This window comes from Chrysochloris asiatica, unplaced genomic scaffold (genome assembly GCF_000296735.1).
Source record: "Chrysochloris asiatica unplaced genomic scaffold, ChrAsi1.0 scaffold00097, whole genome shotgun sequence".
NCBI lineage: Eukaryota > Metazoa > Chordata > Mammalia > Afrosoricida > Chrysochloridae > Chrysochloris > Chrysochloris asiatica.
In genome coordinates, this window is record NW_006408615.1 from 9,003,459 (window position 1) to 9,022,995 (window position 19,537).

General features: G+C 49.7%; 2 protein-coding genes across 3 annotated transcripts in view; both read left to right on the top strand.

Moving 5' to 3' along the window:
* PACSIN2 (protein kinase C and casein kinase substrate in neurons 2) overlaps positions 1–3,325 on the top strand; it is a 30,482-nt gene extending 27,157 nt beyond the window's left edge. The window contains exons 8-10 of the mRNA XM_006866848.1: positions 170–292; positions 622–818; positions 3,213–3,325. Coding sequence (XP_006866910.1) covers positions 170–292; positions 622–818; positions 3,213–3,325 — 433 coding nt within the window. The remainder of the gene's footprint in view (positions 1–169; positions 293–621; positions 819–3,212) is intronic.
* Positions 3,326–13,868: 10,543 nt separating this feature from the next.
* The window catches only part of ARFGAP3 (ADP-ribosylation factor GTPase activating protein 3), a 69,498-nt gene continuing 63,829 nt past the window's right edge, over positions 13,869–19,537 (top strand). For both annotated transcript variants that reach the window (XM_006866849.1, XM_006866850.1), the window contains exon 1: positions 13,869–13,937. In XM_006866849.1, coding sequence (XP_006866911.1) covers positions 13,869–13,937 — 69 coding nt within the window. The remainder of the gene's footprint in view (positions 13,938–19,537) is intronic.

Genomic DNA, 19,537 nt, shown 5'->3' on the forward strand with positions numbered 1-19,537 from the left:
CACACGATATGAGGAAGGAACCAGAAAGCTTGCTCTCTCATAGGCTCTCGACGGGTGTCTCGTGGCTAGAATGCTGCCTTCCTGTCCCAACCACGTCCTCCTTCCCCGGGGGCCGGCCAGCTCCTGGAGCTGCAGGAGGGTCCCCTGAACGCACTCTCTCTCCCACTAGCACCCTTAGTGTCCCAGGAAACCCCGCGCAGTCAGTGAGGTCCCAGTCCAGCTACAACCCCTTCGAGGACGAGGACGACACGGGCAGTACCGTCAGTGAGAAGGAAGACATTAAGGCCAAAAAGTTGGTGAACGAACGCTCCCCCCTCCCTCTCTCTCTCTCTCTGTCCAGGGCTCTCAACTGTGCATGAAGCTGCCATGGGGACAGGCTCAGGCTTCTTGGGGGGCCCTTGCACTCTTCAGCTGCTTTCTCTCTGCCCTCCACTTACCCCCCACCAGGGCCCTCACCCCACCACCACAGGAAGACGCCGGCCGGGTGGGTCCACTGGGTACCCTGTGTTGGATGGACCTGGCCGTGACGTCAGAGGGGTCCTCAGCCCTCCCCCAGGGCTGCTGCGTCGTCCCCAGGGGGCACGCAGCCTGAGACTCGTGTGTTGATTGCTTCCCTTGCAGTGTAAGCAGCTATGAGAAGATCCAGACTTACCCCACAGACTGGTCAGATGAGGAGTCTAACAACCCGTTCTCCTCTGTGGATGCCAACGGGGACTCCAACCCCTTTGAGGAGGACCCCGTGTCGGGGACGGAGGTGCGCGTGCGGGCCTTGTACGACTACGAGGGCCAGGAGCTGGACGAGCTGAGCTTCAAGGCAGGTAGGTGCTTCCAGCTGCGGGCCTCCTCCCCACTTCCACACGCCCAGTGCCTGGCTGAGAATGCCCGGACTGCAGGCTACCTAGTGATCTCTCTGAAGACACTCAGCTTCTAGGGACCCCAGATGCCTTGTGGGAGTAGCCAGCTCTCTCTGCAGGGTCCCTGAGGGGCTCGTTTCTCCACAGCCCCCAGCTGGCAGAAAAACCATAGACATAGGCGCGGCCAAGCTGAGACCCCAGCGTAGCACCCCATGGACCCCCACCAGGCAGGCTTTGTCTCAGAGAATGCCTTTCGAAGGCTTCTCCTGCAGGTGCTGCAAACAGGTGAATGAATGTGCTCAGCTGTGGGAATCCACCCAAAGGAACCTCACAGAAAGGCCTAACCTGCTTCCGGAGCACCGCTTTATTCAGCACACATGGGGTGTCCGAGAGCTGGAACTGAGACTGGGGGGCCCATTCCAAAGAAAGGTGGCCCAACAGAATGTGGACATTATCAGTCAATGTCATTCCTATGACATACAAGTCAAATTTTGCTGAAGATCATTCAGAAGCAGTTACAATAGTTCATTGACAAGGACCTGCCAGAAATTCCAGCTGGCTTCAGAAGAGGACGTGGAATGAGGGATATCGTTGCTGGTGTTAGCTAGATCCTAGCTGAAAGCAGAGAATCCCAGAAAGATGTTTACCTATGCTTTCGACTGTGTGGATCCTAACAAACTATGAATAACATTATGAAGAATGGGTATTATGCTCATACAGGACCTGTACATAGGACCGAGTAGAGTTGTTTGAACAGAACAAGGGGACACTGTGAATGGTCAAAAATTAGGAAAGGTGTGCACCAGGGTTGTATTCTTTCACTATACTTAATCTGTATGCTGAGCAAATACTCCAAGAAGCTGGATTATAAAGAACGTGGCAGCAGGATTGGTGGAAGACTCATTAGCAACCTGCGGTATGCAGATGATACAGCCTTGCTTGGTAAAAGTGAAGAGGATTTAAAATACTTACTGATGAAGATCAAGACCACAGCCTTTGGTATAGGTTGCACCTCAATGTAAAGCAAACAAAATCCTCACCACTGGACCAAAAAAGTAACATGATAAAAAGAGTAAAAAAATCAAAGTTGTCAAGGATTTCATTTTGCTTGGATCCCCATTCAGCGATCATGGAAGCAGCAACATAGTGCATTGGACAAAACTGCTGCAAAAGACCTCTTTATAGTACTATCGAAGAGAGATGTCGCCCTGAGAGCTAAGGTGTGCCTGACCCAAGCCGTGGTGTTTTCAGTTGCCTCATGTTGCTGTAATAGCTGGACCTCTTTATAGTACTATCGAAGAGAGATGTCGCCCTGAGAGCTAAGGTGTGCCTGACCCAAGCCGTGGTGTTTTCAGTTGCCTCATGTTGCTGTAATAGCTGGACAATGAATAAGGAAGACCGTAGAAGTGATGCTTTTGAATTATGGTGTTGGAGGAGAATACTGAAAGTACCATGGACTGCCAGAATAATAAACAACCTGTTTTGGAAGAAGTACAGCCAGAATGCTCCTTAGAAGCCCGGCTGGTGACTTCATCTCTCAGACTTTGGGCACGTTATCAGGATGGACCGGTTCCTGGGGAAGGACATCACATGTAATCAAGTCGAGAGTCAGAGGAAAAGAGGAAGACCTCCAGCGAGATAGCTGGCCCCCGTGGCTGCAACAGTAGGCTGAAACTGGAAGGAATGTGGGGAGGGTGCCGGACTGGGTGGCTCTGGTCTATTGGTTCCCGCAGCCATGTCTCCTGAGGGTCCTCCCATCTCTCTACATGGGGCCTGCCTCCACCTCTTGTGAACAAACAAAAGATGGCTCCCACCTCTTGAAAGAACAGCCATGGGAGGCTCCAGAGTCAAGGTGTTGGGATGAGGCCCGGGTGCTCTCGCCCTGATGTCCGTGCTGGAGATGGAAAGACAGACACAACAGACAGACAGACAGACATGGTCCCTGTCAAGTCCAGTGGTGGGGGCAGGGAGATAGAGAAGGGCAAGCGCTGGATGGGAGCCCACCAGAGGGTCCCCTGCCTGGATCTGGATGTGACAAGAGGGTACATGCCCTGAGAGAGGGTCACCTGCCCGGGTCTGGGCAGGTGGGAGGGTACAGGGCCCTGGGACTTAGTCCTGTCCTGTGGGAACCATGGGAGCCTGTTGCTCAGGATATGGTGTGAGCTGTGTTGACCTCTAGCACCCTTAACGTCCCCACTGCTGACGAAGCCGCTAAAGGTACAACTTAATGGAGAAATCAGCAGGCTCTAGATCCCCGGCCCTCAGGAGAATACCTGCCCCTCCTTTGAGGTTCAGGATCCAGGTCTGGGCTTAGGTGCGTGGACATTCATGAGCCCTTATCCCCTCTCTGTCTCACAGGTGATGAGTTGACCAAGATAGAGGACGAGGATGAGCAGGGCTGGTGCAAGGGACGCTTGGACAGCGGGCAGGTTGGCCTGTACCCAGCGAACTACGTCGAGGCGATCCAGTGACCGGGACCAGTGGGCAGGCTGGCAGGGGACTGGAGACGACTGTCCCCTGAGCTCCATTAGCCATCTGCCCTGGGCAGTGGCTCCTCTGGCGCCCCCATCTGGCTGTGTGGGGCATTCATTCCTTTTCCTGCAAAAGATGATGGTTCCATTGCTCTTGGCTGCATGGTGTCCCCGGAAGTCAGGCCGGCTGGTCCCATCCCACTTTGCACTCAGAGAGGCCTGAGCACAGGACGACATGCGGCAGACATGGCCGGGCCCTCCGCTCCCCCGCTGGCTGTGCTCATTGGCCTGTCATGGATTTGTGTGTTGTCTGCCTTCTCGTCCCTCCTCCCCCCAGCCAATTTGGGCATCACTGATTTTCAGCCCCCTGATCACTCTCGCTGACAAGTCCCATCACCTCCCACCCAAACCAACAAACTCGCGTGCCATTTTCTGCTTGGAGATTTTAAGATTTTTAATTTAAAGACTGTGTACCAGTCTAGTTTTATATAGATACATATACATATATATATATATATATACCCATTCTTCCGGTCATTTATTCTTAAATTATGGCATAGATTGGCATCCACTGGTTTTATCAATGTGATCCCTTTCCATGTCATACTGCTAAGCACCTGTGCACTGTGTGGGCTCAGCTGTGGGAAACGTAGCCTGTTCAGACAGACACTGTTTGAGGCAAAAACTGGAGGAAGGAGCCAGCTGTCCGCTTGTGCACACTAGTCAAGCACAGGGGTCCCGGGAATCGCCTACTTAGGACTCACAGTCACCATCTTATTGGAAAACCATTCTCTCTCTTCTTACCTGAACTTGTCTCTTTTGCAAATTAACAGCTGTCTCAGTGATTTGGAAGACTAACTTGTATAAAGTAGTTTAAGATTCCATTCCACTAGACAGTCACGTCTGGCTGTATATCTGTATATATGATTTGATACTCAGAGGATCTAGAGAGTCTGTGTACTGTGTTGAGAGCAAACGGCTGTTGACAGAAAGTTTCGTTTGTAAACTGCTCGAAGCCTGTGACCTTGGGGCACGAGTGTGGCTCTGAGGTGGAGGAATCAGCCCATGGTTAAGTAGCCTTAGCCCTTCCCGTAGCAGAACACTGTAAAAATGCCCATGATTCCAGCAGCTACATCATTTTCATTGTGAGCAAACAAAGGCCGGCTCTCGTCCCCAGTGCCCCCGGGGACAGAGGTGCGCTGCAGAAGCAAGGTGGGCAGGCGGGAGGGGATCCCATTTCCTGTACATGGGATCCGGTGGACTGGCCACCACCATTCAAGCTATGCATTGATACCGCTTCCCGTGAGTGCGTGTGTGTATGTGTTTGTCATGAACACTTACCAGCAGAAATCCTCATTCCTATGCTACCAAAAATTGTCTTTCAGTTTAGGCATTTCTTCAAAGGTTATGGTATTTTAGAAAATCAATAAACACATGATCTTGAGCACGTGGCCCTCTCCCTGTCTTGACTCCTCGGCTCTGCTGTCATTGGTGGGAACCAGTACTGGGGCTGGGCCAGGTTGGGGATTTGAGGCACCTGTGCCCCTTGAGGTGCCCTGTGGGGAGGGGTCAGCCTCCCGTTATACAGAGCGGGGAGTGGGGATCAGGGAGCAGGCGCCAAGAGCCCGCTTGATAACAGTACCCACAGCTGACGGGTGATGCTGAGAAAATGCCTGGGACCCTCCTCAAGGGAGCAGAGCTGAGACCACGCATATCACGCAGTGTGGCCCAGCTGAGGCGACCCTGAACACTGCCCGCTCTGAGCGCACGCCTCCTGGGAGCCAGGCAGGCAGTGCCTGCAGCAGCATCACGTCTGACGTGTGACAATGACTCGGCTCACCCACCTGCTGAGGGGATGAAACAGGCTCTCCAGCTAGTCACCCACACATCACAGTGGGGCCCTGGGCGCACAGCCCGGTGAGTTCCCCCACTCACCCCCAGTTTTCCTAACAGGAAGTCACTGGAAACTTGGAGAGGTTCAGGTCCCATGAGCTGAGCTTCATTCAAACCCAGGTCTGCAGGATGCCCATGGGCAAGCCTCCCTCTGCTGGCTGGGAGGTAGGGGCGGGGGCTAGAGCAGGTGGGAGAACAAGGTGCTCACACCTCTAGGGGTCCAGCAGACAGCCTGGGCTCACCGCCCTGCCTATGTGAGGCCCTTTCTCACAGCCCCTTAACTCATCCCAGTCGCCCCACACTGACCCCGAAGCCCCTTTGTAGGGAATCTCACAGGGTTTGCTGCCTATGTACCTTTACTCCATCGGGAATGAGTTTAGGAGCCTCAACCCACCTCTGTAAGTCACCTGGACCTCTTCACAGGCAGGAGTGACACCTGGCTTCTGGGTTGGAGCCAGGCCACAGACACACGTGATCTCTCTCCATCCGTACAGCCCCTAGCAGGGACCCTGCAGGCATCCTTAGCTCTCCTGTATCCTTCACACTGGGCCACCAAGTCCTCTCTGCCCCTCTTTCCTCTCCTCTCCACAGCCACACTGCCAAAGCGCCCCTCCTCTGTCCCAAAGCCACTGCTGCCAACAACCATTCACATTACCCTCAGGGTCACCTGGACCCTGAGCTGACTGCTGATCCTTGGGGACACATCTGTGAGCTGGCAGGCTGTGACTCCCCAGAGGGCCCTGCAGATGGAGGGCAGGGCTAACCTCTGCATCTGAACACCCGAAGTCTGGCCTGACCTTTGTCCCTGGAGGGGGCCCTCACAGTGTATTAGGACAGTGAATATGTCAGGAGGCTTGAGGAGGGTTCCTGAGACCCCCCTGACCCGCTGGTAGAAAATCAGCTGGCTCTCTCTAACCTGCCCCTGGCCTGCAGTGGGCTGACCCTGGCACGACTCTCAGGTGATTGGTTATCAAGCACCTGCTGCTGTGTGTAAGACTGGTACCTGTGTGAAGTTGTCCACTTCAGGTGAGTAAGGAATCCCTTGCTTATTAGGGTAATCTGCCCTGGTCCCAGTGAGGCAAACAGAGCCCCAAGATGTGGTTGGAGGTGGCTCTGTCCCCTAGTGGACAGACCCATGGCACAGAAGAACCCATGTGACACGCAGCTGACCTGTGAGGACTCACTCCGGCCCAGGCTGGGGATCGGAGGAGCCAGGCTGACCCACGTTGGGTCTCAGTGGCCTTGTGAGTCGGTCTCAGGATTCATGTTTCTCAGCTCCACAGTGGATCCTGTGCTGGACACCTGCCCTGCAGCTGTCCTCTCAACCTCATCACAATGCATGAACGTCTTACAGACAAGGAGACTGAAGTCCAGAGAGGTGGGGTGACTGGCCTTGTCCACACAGCAAATCAAGGGCAGAGTGGGGGGTGACAGGAAGCCCCAGGGGTAGAGGGGACTGTTCTGATTAAAGGAATCCCTGAGGGAGGAAAGCAGTTCATGGACTCGACTGCTAGCTACAAGTTCACGTCCACCCGGAGGTACCTCAGAAGAAAGATCTGGCAATCTCCTGAAAATTCAGCCACTGAAGACTGTGACGTACTGTTCTACCCTGATAGACGTGGGGCCTCCATGAGTTAGAGCCAACTACAGCAACTGGTTTAGGGAGGCACCCTTCACTAGCATCCCCACAAGGACCTGCTCTGTGACCTTAGATTAGGTACCAAATGACCGACCGTACACTAAATGGCTTATACACTTGTTCATCATTGCCCTATTCACAATAGCAAAAAAGTGGAGACAGCCTAAGGGCCCATCAGTGGAAATATGGATAGCCAAACTTTGGTACGTACACACAATGGAATACTATGCAATGCTGAATAATGATGAATCTGCGAAACACCTCACAACGTGGATGAACCTGGAAAACTTTATGCTGAGTGAAATTAGTCAATCACAAAAGGACAAATTTGTACGAGACCACTATTGTAAAAAGTCAAGAAAAGCTTTTCACACTAAAATAAATAGTATTTAATCGTTACCAGGGGTGGGACGAAAGGGGGGTGTAACTCACTGAGTAGAGGATCGATGTATGTTAACTTGGGTAAAGAGAAAGGCAGTATACACCAAGAGGGAGGTTGGCAGAAGAATCATGAAGGCAAGATGGGGAGGAGAGCAAGGGTTAAAGGGAACAGAGGCAAATACTGTTACATGAACAACTCTGTAATAACAGTGATCTATAGGGTTTTGCTGGATGCCATGCTGGGTAAGGTGGAGGGTCAGAGAAAAAGAGGAAGACCCCTAACGAGATGGATTGGCCAGGTGGCATCATTGATGGACTCGAGTGTGACAGCGGTAGTGAGGTTGGCCCAGGATCGGACATTGTTTTGTTCTGCTGTGCATGGGGTCGCTATGAGTCAGTTCCAGCTCGATGGCACCTGACAACAACAATAGGGTCTTGCATTAAGGAGCTCTGGTAGCGTAGTGGTTATGAATAGGGCTGTGAACCACAAGGTCAGTTCGAAACTACCAGCTGTTCCGTGGGAGAAAGATGAGGCTTTCTGCTCCCGTAAAGTTGTATAGCCTTGGAAACCCTGTACAGGGTCACTACGAGTTGGAACCAACTCCACGGCACATAACCACCACCATAGGTTCCTGCATTAGGTAAATCTGCTACACAAGACCTTTTCAAAGTGTTGGAAGAGCAAACATATCAGACCGAGGACTAAGGTGTGCCTGACCCAGCAAGCCATGGTATTTTCAATAACCTCATATGCACAAGAAAGTTGGACATGAATAAGGAAGATTATAGAAGAATTGATGCATTTGTGTTATGGTGTTGGAGAAGAATATTGAAAGTCCCATGGGCTGCCAAAAGAACCAATAGATCTGTTTTGGAGGAAGTGCAGCCAGAGTGCTCCTTGGAGGCCAGGATGACTAGGCTTCGCCTCTCGTACTTTGGACATATTGTCAGGAGGGACCAGTCTCTGGAGAAGGATGTCATATTTGGTAAGATGGAGGGAGGGTCAGAGAAAAAGAGGAAGACCCCCCAGCGAGATGGATTGGCATGGTGGCAGCATCAATAGGCTGAAGCATGGCAACAATAGTAAGGTTGGCCCAGGATGGGCAACGTTATGTTCTGTTGTGCATAGGATCACTATAACTCGGTACCAACTCGATGGCACCTAACAACAACAACATTGGTCTCTCCCTGTGTCTGGAGGTAAGAAGAGTGATGAGCCCTTAAGATGCTTGGAAACAAATATTCCTGTGGACTAATGGACCACGGGAACATCATCAGTCTCCACGACCCTGAGACTGTAAGAACTAGATGGTGCCCAGTGACCACCACCAACTGCTCTGAAAGGGATCACATTACAGGACAGAGTGGGAGAAAATGTGGAACAAAATTTAAAATCATAAAAAAGACGAGTTCTGAAATGATATGCAATAGGTAGGATGAATGTATGTAAACTATCACATAATTGACAATAAAACATTTTAAGAAGAGGCGAGTTACTGATCAGGTAGAAAGTGGTAGAACCCTGAGACTATGCCCCTCAGTCACCCTCAGGTCTGAGCTGGTCTCACTCCTGTGACTCAGTGTTTCGTCACATGACAGGGACGTAGGGGGGACCACACTAGTGAGGTAGGTACACCATGGGATGGTCAACTGTTCAAGAGAAAAGGGGCGGCATTTACCTAAGGACAAAGTTCAGAAGGGTGGGGAAAGGAAAGGAGGAGGAATGGAAACCGGAACCCCAGGGAGGAAGTGGGCTAAGAGATGTTACTCAGAGGGGATTGTAATCATTGTGATGAAACAAATTGTAGGATTTGTTGAATGTAAAACTGATGATCTGCTCTGTAAATCTTCACTAAGTTCACAAAGAACAGTTTAAAAACAACAACTAAGTTAGCAGCTTAGAACAACAATTTATTATCCTATATTGTTGGTAAGTGCCATTGAGCCAGTTCCAACTCATAGCAACCCTGTATAGGGTTTTAGCTCCATAAATTTTAAGTCTGACACGGCCCCCTGGGCAAGAATCTGAGTGTTGGTGGGCTATGTTCCTTTCTGAATTCTCAGGTGGAGGCTCATTTTCCTGCTCATTACAGCTGTTGGAAGAATTCAGTGAACTGAGGAGCCTGTGTCCTTGCTGGCTATCAGCTGGGGGCTTAGTGACCATCGCAGTCCTGGACGCCATATTCAAAGCTAGCAACACTACGTGGAGTCGCGTTGGATATCTTCCGGGCCTCACTGTTCTCATCTGTGAAGGATGACGTAAGCACACACAAGCATGTGACATAAGCCTGGCTCTGGGGTAGAGTTCAAATACATATGAGTTCTGTCAAATGTATTATTTAATTGGAAAAGTTATTATAGACTGTGACATGTCTAGTGAAAAACAAGAAAGAAGAAAAAGATGAAAATGGATGTCAGAAGAGACTGAAACTTGCTCTCCAGCGTAGAGATGATAAAGCAAATGGAAGAAATGAGGAGGTAAAAGAGCTGAACAGAAAATTTCAAACAGCAGCTCTAGATGACAAAAGTCAAATATTCTAATGAAATGTGCAAAGACCTGGAGTTAAAAACCAAAAGGGAAGAACACGCTCAGCATTTCTCAAACTGAAAGAATTGAGAAAAACAGTCAAGCCTCAACTTGAAATGTTGAAGGATTCTCTGGGCAAAATACAGAGTGATGCAGAAAGCGTCAAAAGAAGATGGAAGAAATACACGGAGTCACTGTACCATAAAGAAATAGTCAACGTTCAACCATTTCAAAAGGTAGCATATGGTCAAGAGCCAATGATACTGAAAGAAGAAGGCCAAGCCACACTGAAGTTATTGGCACAGAACAAGCCTCCGGGAACTGTTTGAATATAAATTGAAATCTTTCAACAAACTGATGTGGCACTGGAGGCACTCACTCATCTATACCAAAAAATTTGGAAGACAGCTACAGGCTATTTTCCATAGCCTCAGATGCATGTAAAAGTTGGACAATGAATAAGGAAGAACATAGAAGAATTCATGCACTTGTGCTATGGTGTTGAAGAAGAATATTAAAAGTACCATGGACCACCAGAAGAACAAACCATCTTTGTTGGGAGAAGTTGTTGTTGTTTAGAAGTACAACCAGAATATTTCTTAGAAGCCAAGATGACCAGACTTTGTCTCTCTTACTTTGGACATATTATCAGGAGGGACCAGTCCCTGGATAGGACATCTTGTTTGGTAAAGTGGAGGGTCAGCAAAAAGAGTGAGATCCCCAACGAGATGTGGCAGCAGCAATGGGCTCAAGTGTAGCAATGACTGTGAGGTTGGCACAGGACGGGGCAGTGTTTTCCTTCTGTTGTGCACAAGGTCATTATGAGTCAGAACCGACTCCACGGCACCTAACAGCAACTGGAACACTGGCGGGGGTGAGCAATGAGTCATTCTAGTTTGCAATAAAATGCTAAGCTACTGAAAAAAGAAAACCAATTGCATACAATGCTTCCTGTTTTGCCATTCAGAATGGAGCATCCTGAGTTGTGGGCTCTAGGGAAATCAGAGGCACCTGCTCAGAAACGGACTTTCTTCCAAATGCGTCTGACCTGCACAGAACGTGGGGCTAAGAGATAGGCTTCTCACTGTCCTCTTTAGTCCTAACTAAAGTCCACTGGTGGTGTCCTCTAGGGCCAAGGCATACTATCTGTGCTTGTTTGCGCTGTGTGACTCAGAGTATGATAGTCTAAGCATGTCTAGCCTTTCCTTAGTGTGGCATTTGGCTTTCAGCAAACTCCCATTCAACTGTGAATGCACTAAATCAACATAATGCCCTTTCAGTTATCCACAGTCCTACCAGGATGTCTTCATAAAAGACAATTACCCAGAAATCCACGTGGACCTGTCTGGGTCCCTCTTTCATAGCCCTCCTTTGTCTTAAAACCAAACAATAGTTTAGCTTAACTGGTTAAAAAAAAAAAAAAAGAGTCTCCCTTGAGCATAATGTTGTGTAAGATCTGTCTATATGGGAGTCCTGGTGAGGCGCTATAGGGCTAGGCTGCAAAGTCAGTTTGAACTGCAAGGTCAGTGGTTCAAGCTCACCAGCCGCTCCTTGGAAACCCTATACAGGGTCGCTATGGGTTGGAACCGACTCAATGGCACTTAACAACAATTGTGAATCAGAATCTCAGAAGCTCAGATAGGAACCTTAGAGGGCAGTGAGTTAGTGGGAGGGAAGGAGGTGAGAATGGGGACCCAATTCGGAGGATGTCATCAATGTCGCTGAATTGTCCATGCAGAAACTGCTAACTTCGTGTATGTTTTGCTTTATATTTTCTCAACAACAACAAAATAACACAATTTAAAAGAAAAGCCCTCCCTTTTATCCTTCAGCCACATAGCCATCCTAAAAGGGCAGAGGAGAACTGCCCCAGAGGGTTTCCAAGGTTTTCAGTCTTTACCAAAGCAGACTGTCTCATCTTTGTTCTGAAGAGTCCCTGGTGGGTTCAAACTGACAACCTTTTGGTTGGAAGGTAAGCACTTAACCATTGTACCACCAGCGTTCCTTATGGTAAGTTGTTGTTGTTATGTGCTGTGGTGTCGGTTCCGACTCATAGCAACCCTGTACAGGGTTTCCAAGGCTGTAAATCTTTACAGGAACAGAAAATCTCATCTTTCTCCCGCGGAACAGCTGGTAGTTTCGAACTGCTGACTGTGAGGTTAGCAGCCCGATTCGTAACCACTATGCTACCAGGGTGAGGAAGTGTAAAGACTATGGCCAAAGGCTTTGCCAGGTCTTCACTGGGATGCTCCCTCGGGTGCTGCCCAGTTCAGATTCTTCATCTGTAAACCCAAGCAAACTAAAGTTCAGAGAGTGAAGTGGCCTGTCCAAAGTTAGAGTTACAAAGTGGCTGAGCTGGGACTGTTTGCTGTTGTTAAGTGCCATCAACTCATAGTGACCCTGTAGGGTTTCCGAGGTTCAAACTGACCTCGCAGCACAGTGCTTATCCTACAGCCTCACACCAGGACACTGAGCTGGGATCAGAGCCAAGGAATTAGATTTGACTTCAAAACCTGTTCTCTATCTCCTTCATCATCCTACCTCAGGCAACATTTTCCTAGTGGCCCCACACCCACTGTTGTTGTAAAAGAGACACCTCCAAGGGTTCAAACCCTGTAGCTGATGCTGTAGGATAAACACTGCTAACCACAAGATGGGCAGTTCAAACCCACCAACTGCTCTGCAGGAGGACGAGGCTTGCTCCCACAAAGATGTAGTCTTAGAAACCTCAGAAGCAAGGTTGCTGAGTCGGGAACGACGCAATGGGTGCCATTAAGGTAGTTGAGCCCTCGTGGCACAGTGGTTAAGCACTTGGCTGCTAATCAAAAGGTCTGGGGATCAAATCCACCAGCTGCTCCAGGGGAGAAAGATGTGGCCGTCTGACTGTAGAGATTTACCCAAGAGGGTTTCCAACACTGTCCTTTAAAGTCAGAGTCAGAATTAAACTCAGTGGCAATAGGTTTGGCTTTGGGTTTTAGCTACTACAGTGTGTTCTAGTGGTCGATGTTTTCCTTCTGCACAGAAGACCCCAGTTCCATTTCCAGCCAATGAACCGCAAAAGCAGCAGCCACCACTCATCTGTGTGTTGCTAGGATGCTGAACAGGTTCCCGCAGAACTTGCAGACTAAGGCAGACAGGAAGAAAAGCCTGGTCATGTACTTCTGAAAATCACTCAGTGAAACAGTGGATCCCAACAGTCTGACTCAGTGGTATAAACCTGGAGTTATCACAGCTAACAACTAGAAATGGCAGCCAGGTTAAGAGGCAGGCCAGGCGGTGTTGGGTTCAAAGTTGAGTCTCCACATTCATCAGTTCTCAGTACCGTTTGTCTCAGTGAGAACTGCTCTCTCCAAGTTCTAGTTAACTTTAAGAAAACCAATGGTCCAGGGTAGAATGCTTCCCCAAACATGGTGCAGCATTAGCTGTGGCTGTTAGGTCCCAAAGCGTCTCCTAAATCGTAATCTCGAAAGCAGAGCACCAGGAGGCAGGTGGGTTAGAACTACTGACTCTTGGTTAGCATCCCTGCGCTTAACCACCGAGCTACCAGAGCTCCTTCAGCTTTAGCTGAGGGCACGAATAAAACAAGACAACCAACAAAACCAAGGCTCTCCGGCGTCAAGGCAGCTGGGCGGCTTATTGCCTCAATTTCCTCCTTTGGCCTCTGAAGTGTAGCTCAGCTGTCCTCGTGGAAAGGATATAGACCTTGGCCATGGAGGCAACTCCCTAAGCCGAATGGCCATTAACCAAACGAAACAGAACCAGTCGTGGTCCTCCAGTGACCTAAGGTTGATGCTGACCAGCGAGAGGGAGAACGAAGGCTGCAGAAGATGCGCGAACTCCATACGCACGCGCGGACAGCACCGGGGGCGGGGCTTACGGGGAGGCGGGGCCAGAGGCCAGCTAAACAAGGACCCGCAAGAAAAGAGAGCGGCGCGTGCGCCTCGCTTCTGGGCGGGGTCGGGGCGTGGCTTGTAGGGGGCGTGGCCTTACCGTCACGCACAGTCCCAGCCCTCAGCCGTCGTCGGTCTCCGGGAGGCGGCAACAGCTCCTCATCTGCCGTTCGGGGTTGGCGGGGCTCTCTGCACCCCGGCTTTCTGGTGACTATGGGGGACCCCAGCAAGCAGGACATCCTGACCATCTTCAAGCGCCTGCGCTCGGTGCCCACCAACAAGGTAAGGGCCTCCGGGCATCCCCAGCGGACCGCGAGCGGCCCCTGCGGGGAGGAGGAGCCGCCGGCTGTGACACGTCGCACTGGGGCCGCGGCCGCCTGGGCCTCACCGGTCCGTACGGAAGGAGGCTCCCGGGGGCCCCTGGGCCGGGACAGACACCTGTGGGTTCTGTCACAGGGTCGGTGACTTATGGAGGGGTCCTGGGGGTGACCCGTGAGTTTCTGAGGGAGCTGGGGGCAGGCCCCTGGGGAACGAGCACTGGGGACCCCCGAAAGCGGGGCTGGATGCCTGCCCCCTCCCCATGGCTGGGGACGACGTCACAGGACACCTGTGACCCAGCGGAGTGTGGACCCCGCCGGTGACCCTGAGATAGGAATCCCCACCCGGGGGTTCCTCGGAGCACCCATGGGGACCCGGTGGGACCCTTAACCCCCTAGTGACTTTCCTGTCTGACAAAGCTGCCCAGGGGTCAGCTTTTTGTCTTTGCCTAAGAAAGTTGATCACAAACCGTCTCCTTTTCTCTGTTCCTGTCTCTTTGGAGATTGGGGTTTGGGGTTTCCTTTAGCAGTTATTTCCCCCTTAAAACGTTGGCAAACATTTTGCCACTGGCTGGTGGTGTGGTGATGACGAAAGGCAAGAAGGTGACAAGCATCAGCTGAGATCACAGGCCAGAGTGCAAAGGGCTGCCCAGTCAGGATGGACTCTCCCCACCCCTCCAGTCTGTCAGTGTGTCCGTCTGTCCGTCTGTCCCAGAGCCTGCGAAGGGCCCTGGCCTTGATCCATGCCTCTCCCTACCTTTTCACACTCACACACAGTCCTCAAGTGAACAGCTGTTAGCCAGCATGGCCCTGAGTCTGCAGATGAGACCAAGGAGAACCCCAGAGTTGTACTAAGTTGAGGTGCCTTTGTTTTCTGTCTTTATGATGGTAGAGGTTGGTGATGGTGGTTGGTGGTTCTGTGCCGTGGAGTCGCTTCCGACTCATAGCGACCCTGTATAGGGTTTCCGAGGCTGTAAATCTTTACGGGAGAAGAAAGTCTCATATTTCTCCCGCAGAACAGCTGGTAGTTTCCAGTTGATAGAGGCTGGGTGCCACCAAAGGTGGTTTCCACTCATAGCAACCCCATGTGTGACCCTAGGGTTTTGTAACTTCAGATTTTCCTATGTGGCCCTGGTGTGGCACTGTCGGATAAGCACTTGATCATAAGGTCTGTTTAAACTGCACGGTCAACAGTTGAAACTCACCAGTCACTCTTTAGAAACCTTCTGTAGGGTCACTATGAGTTGGAACTAACTCGATGGTAATTAACAGCAACAACAAAAATTAACATGGGGGGTCCTGTTGTGATGTTGTGGGGTAAGCACTAGACCACAAGGTCGATTTGAACTGCACGGTCATCAGTTCAAACCCACCAGTCGTATCTTGGAAACCCTATACAGGGTCACTCTGAGTCCAAACTTTGCCAAAGCAGATCGCCAGGTCTTTCTTCCCAGGAGCTGCTGGGGAAGTTCAAACCACCCACCTTTGCGTTCACTCTCAAGTGCTTAACCATTGTGCCACCAGGGCTCCTTGATCGTGGAGGGACATTTGTATTTTTTATAGATGGTGAGGAGAGAGGAAGGAAGCAGCTAATTGTGGGTGGTGTCTGCCAATTTCAGGAAAGCTGGGAGGAGAAAGCCCAGTGCCACGTTTCTTTGGTATTTTCTTCCAATTTTGATTGTTCTGCCTATAGAGTGTTGTGGTGGTTGTTACGTGCTGTTGAGTCAGTTCTGATACTTAGCAACCCTATACAGAGTTTCCAAGGAGAAGCTAGTGGGTTTGAACCTGTGACCTTATGAAGAGTTGCTGTTGTTAAGTTCCGTGGAGTCGGCTGTGACTCATAGCTATCCTGTATAGTGAGTGTTTCCGACACTGTAAATCTTTGTGGGAGCAGAAAACCTCATCTTTCTCTTGAGGAGCAACTGGTGGGCTCAAACTGTTGACCTTGTGGTTCACAGTCCAGTGTTTGTCCTCTAGAGCAAATCTAGGATCAGCACTTCACATTGTGGAAACTAGAATTTTTGCTGTCTTTATTATAGAAGCAGATCAACATGTGTTCTCTCTGAGTTCATCACAGGCAGGATTGTTGTTGTTAAGTGCCGAGTAGTCTGTTCCAACTCGCGGTGACTCACAGTATAAGGTTTCTGAGGAGCAGCTGGTGGGTTTGAACCACAGACCTTGTGGTTAGTAGTCTAATGCTTATCCTTATCCACACCAGGACTCCCTTCTAAATATGAAGTCAGTGTCTTTCTACCAAGAGGGATTTTTTTGTCCCCTGAACATTTTATTGTGACTTAGGTAAAAGTTTACAAAGTTTCCTGTTGTAAACTTGTGAGAATTCAGTGAGGTCATCTAAGAAAAGTGCTTTGAGCAGCAGCTGCGTTTAAGAAGCAAACTTGTTCCCGCCGAGTGGATTCAGATGCGCAGCGGCTCCCTGTGTTAGACTAGAACTGCGTCATTGGGTTTCCTTGGCTCTCATCTTTCCAGAAGCACATTGCCAGGGCCTTTTTCAGCAGTGCCACTGGGTGAGTTCTAATCACCAAGCTCTAGGTTAGTGGTCGTGGGGGTGCTTAGGTGCTGTGGAGTTGCTGCGACTCATAGCGACCCCATACCGGGTTTCTGAGGCTGTAAATCTTTATGGGAGCAGAAAGCCTCATCTTTCTCCCGCGGAACAGCTGGTAGTTTCAAACTGCTGACCTTGAGGTTTGCAGTCCGATTCATAACCACTAGGTTAGTAGGCAAGTGCAAACTGCTTGTGTCAACTGGAGACCATAGTATATGTATGTCGTTGCGTATGTTCTTGCATGTGTTGTTGCGTATGTTGTGTATGTTGCATATGTTGTGTGTGTTGTTGCGTATATTGTGTATGTTGTTGTGTATGTTGTTGTGAAGTGCCACTGACTTGGTTCCAACTCACAGCGACCCTGTGTTTGAACTGATGACTTTGTGGTTAGCAATTCAAAGCTAATCTTTATCACCACACCAGGACGCCTAGTGCCAGCATTGGAGCCTGTATAGGGTTTCTGAGGCTTTTTAGTCTTTGCAAGAACAGAAAAAGCCTCATCGTTCTCCTAGTGTTGCTGAGTGTCATCGAGTCAATTCCAACCCATAATGACCCTGTATAGGGTTTCCAAGGAACAGCTGGTGAGCTTGAACCACTGACCTTGCAGTTCAGACGGCTTTGCAGTCTGGCACATTAACCCACAAACGCCATTGTTGTGATGTGCCATGGAGCTGGTTCCAACTCATAGCGACCTGTACCGGGTTTCTGAGGCAGTAAATCTTTACGGGAGCAGAAAGTCTCATCTTTCTCCTGCAGAACAGCTGGTAGTTTTGAACTGATGGCTGTGAGATTAGCAGCCCAATTCGTAACCACTATGCTATCAGAGCTCCTTCACAACGCCATTTGTTGTTGTGAAATGCCATTTAGTTGGTTCCAACCCATAGTGACCCTAGATAGGGTTTCTAATGAGTGGCTGGTGAGCTTGAACTGCCAACCTTACAGTTCAAATGGCTTTGCAGTCTGGCGCATTAACCCACAGCGCCACACCAAGACTCCATTAGATGTCAGTAAATGTGAGCTGTGTTATGTGGTGATTTTTCTTATGAAGAACACACCTATGGAAATATTTATATTTTACAAGGTGGTGTTGGTGGATGTGTACCACCAAGTTGGTTCTGACGCGCAAGACCCTGTATAGGGTTTCCAAGGCTATAAATATTTACAGGAGCAGAAAGCCGCATCTTTCTCCCATAGAGCAGCTGGTAGCTTTGCAATACTGACCTTGTCCTTAGCGGCCCAGTTTGTAATCCACTATGCTACCTGGGCTCCTCATATTTTACAGTAGGATTAATGAAAGCATTGAACAGAAATCTTTTGTGGTAACGTTCCACAGGAATGCGCTGTATTTCTTGATAAGAGTGTTTCATTTGGGGATTGGTGGTGTTATGTGCCTTCAAGTCAGTCCCAGCTCACAGTGACTCTGTAGAGGGTTTCCGAGGTTGTCAGTCTCCATGGGAGCAGAAAGCCTAATCTTTCTCCCGAGGGTACCTGCTGGATTCAACCTTGCTGCTAACAGCTCAGTGTGTGACCCACGACACCACCAGGCTCCTTATTTGGTGATTGGTAGGAGTTCTGGTGTGGCGCTATTGGCTAAGGCGCTAGACTGCCAAGCCGCTTCAAACCACAAGGTTGGCAGTTCTAGCTCACCAGCTGTTCCTTGGAAACTCTATACAGGGTCATTATGGGTCGGAACCATACAACAACAACAGGAAGTTACTACTCAAAGCTGAAAACTAGTTCTCAGTGTATAACAGTCAACTAACAAGGACCAGTTTTTGAACGGGACAGAAAAGAGCTCTAACTCTGCTATCCCAGTAGGCATTGGACTGCTAACCGAAAAGTTTGCATTTCAAACCTCCTAGCTGCTCCTTGGGAGAACGATGAGGCCATCTGCGCCGGTAAAGATTTAGTCTCAGAAACCCTAAGAAGCGGCTGTGCTGTGTCTTGTAGGATTGCTATGAACCGGAATCAACTGCCGGCAGTGGGATTTGTGAGCCAGGAGAGGTAATAGAAAAAAACAAAACTGACTTGGTTCATTTTTAGAATATGGAATTCATAGAATACGGAATTCAATTTCTTCCTCTGGTATATGATGAATATTTACTGTGGATCAAAGGTTCTAATTTGTTATTGTTGTTGCTAAGTTTCGTCAAGTCAGTTCCCACTCATAGCAACCCTTTCTTTATAGGGTTTCTGAGGAGCGGCTGGTGAGTTTGAACCACCGACCTTGTGGTTCAAACCAACCTTAAGGTTGAGTGCTTATCCTACAGTGCCACACCAGGACGTTAGTTTTTCTAGTTTGTGAAATCCCTTCTTGTTGGTTCCCAGTTTCACATGGATTGTTGAAATTATTCACTCAACAACTGTCCAGGGAGCACCTAGACTGTGTCAAGTACTGGGGGGTGTTGATGAAGAAAAACCCTCGGCCCCTGCCTTTCGAGAGCTGAGGAGCCATGTAGTGGAGAGTGCCAGTGGGCTCTGGAGACATTGTTGTTGTTGTTAGGTGCCATCAAGTCGGTACTGACTCATAGCGACCCTATGCACGGCAGAATGAAACACTGCCCGGTCCTGGGCCAGCCTCACTACTGTTGCCACGCTTGAGTCCATCGATGTTGCCACTTGGCCAATACATCTCGTTGGGGGTCTTCCTCTTTTTCTCTGACCTTCCACCCTACTAAACATGATATCCTTCTCCAGCTACTTGTCCCTCCTGACAATATGAGGGACGAAGTTTGGCCATCTTGGCCTCCAAGGAGAACTCTGGCTGTACTTCGTCCAACACAGATCTGCTGATTCTTTTGGCAGCCCACGCCACTTTCAGTATTCTCCTCCAACATCATAACTCAAAAGCATCAATTATTCTATGATCTTCCTTATTCACTGTCCAGCTTTCACATGCATATGCTTATTGAAAATACCATGGCTTGTGTCAGGTGCACCTTTGTCTTCAAGCTGACATCTTTGCTCTTCAACACTTTAAAAAGTTCCTGTGCAGCAGACTT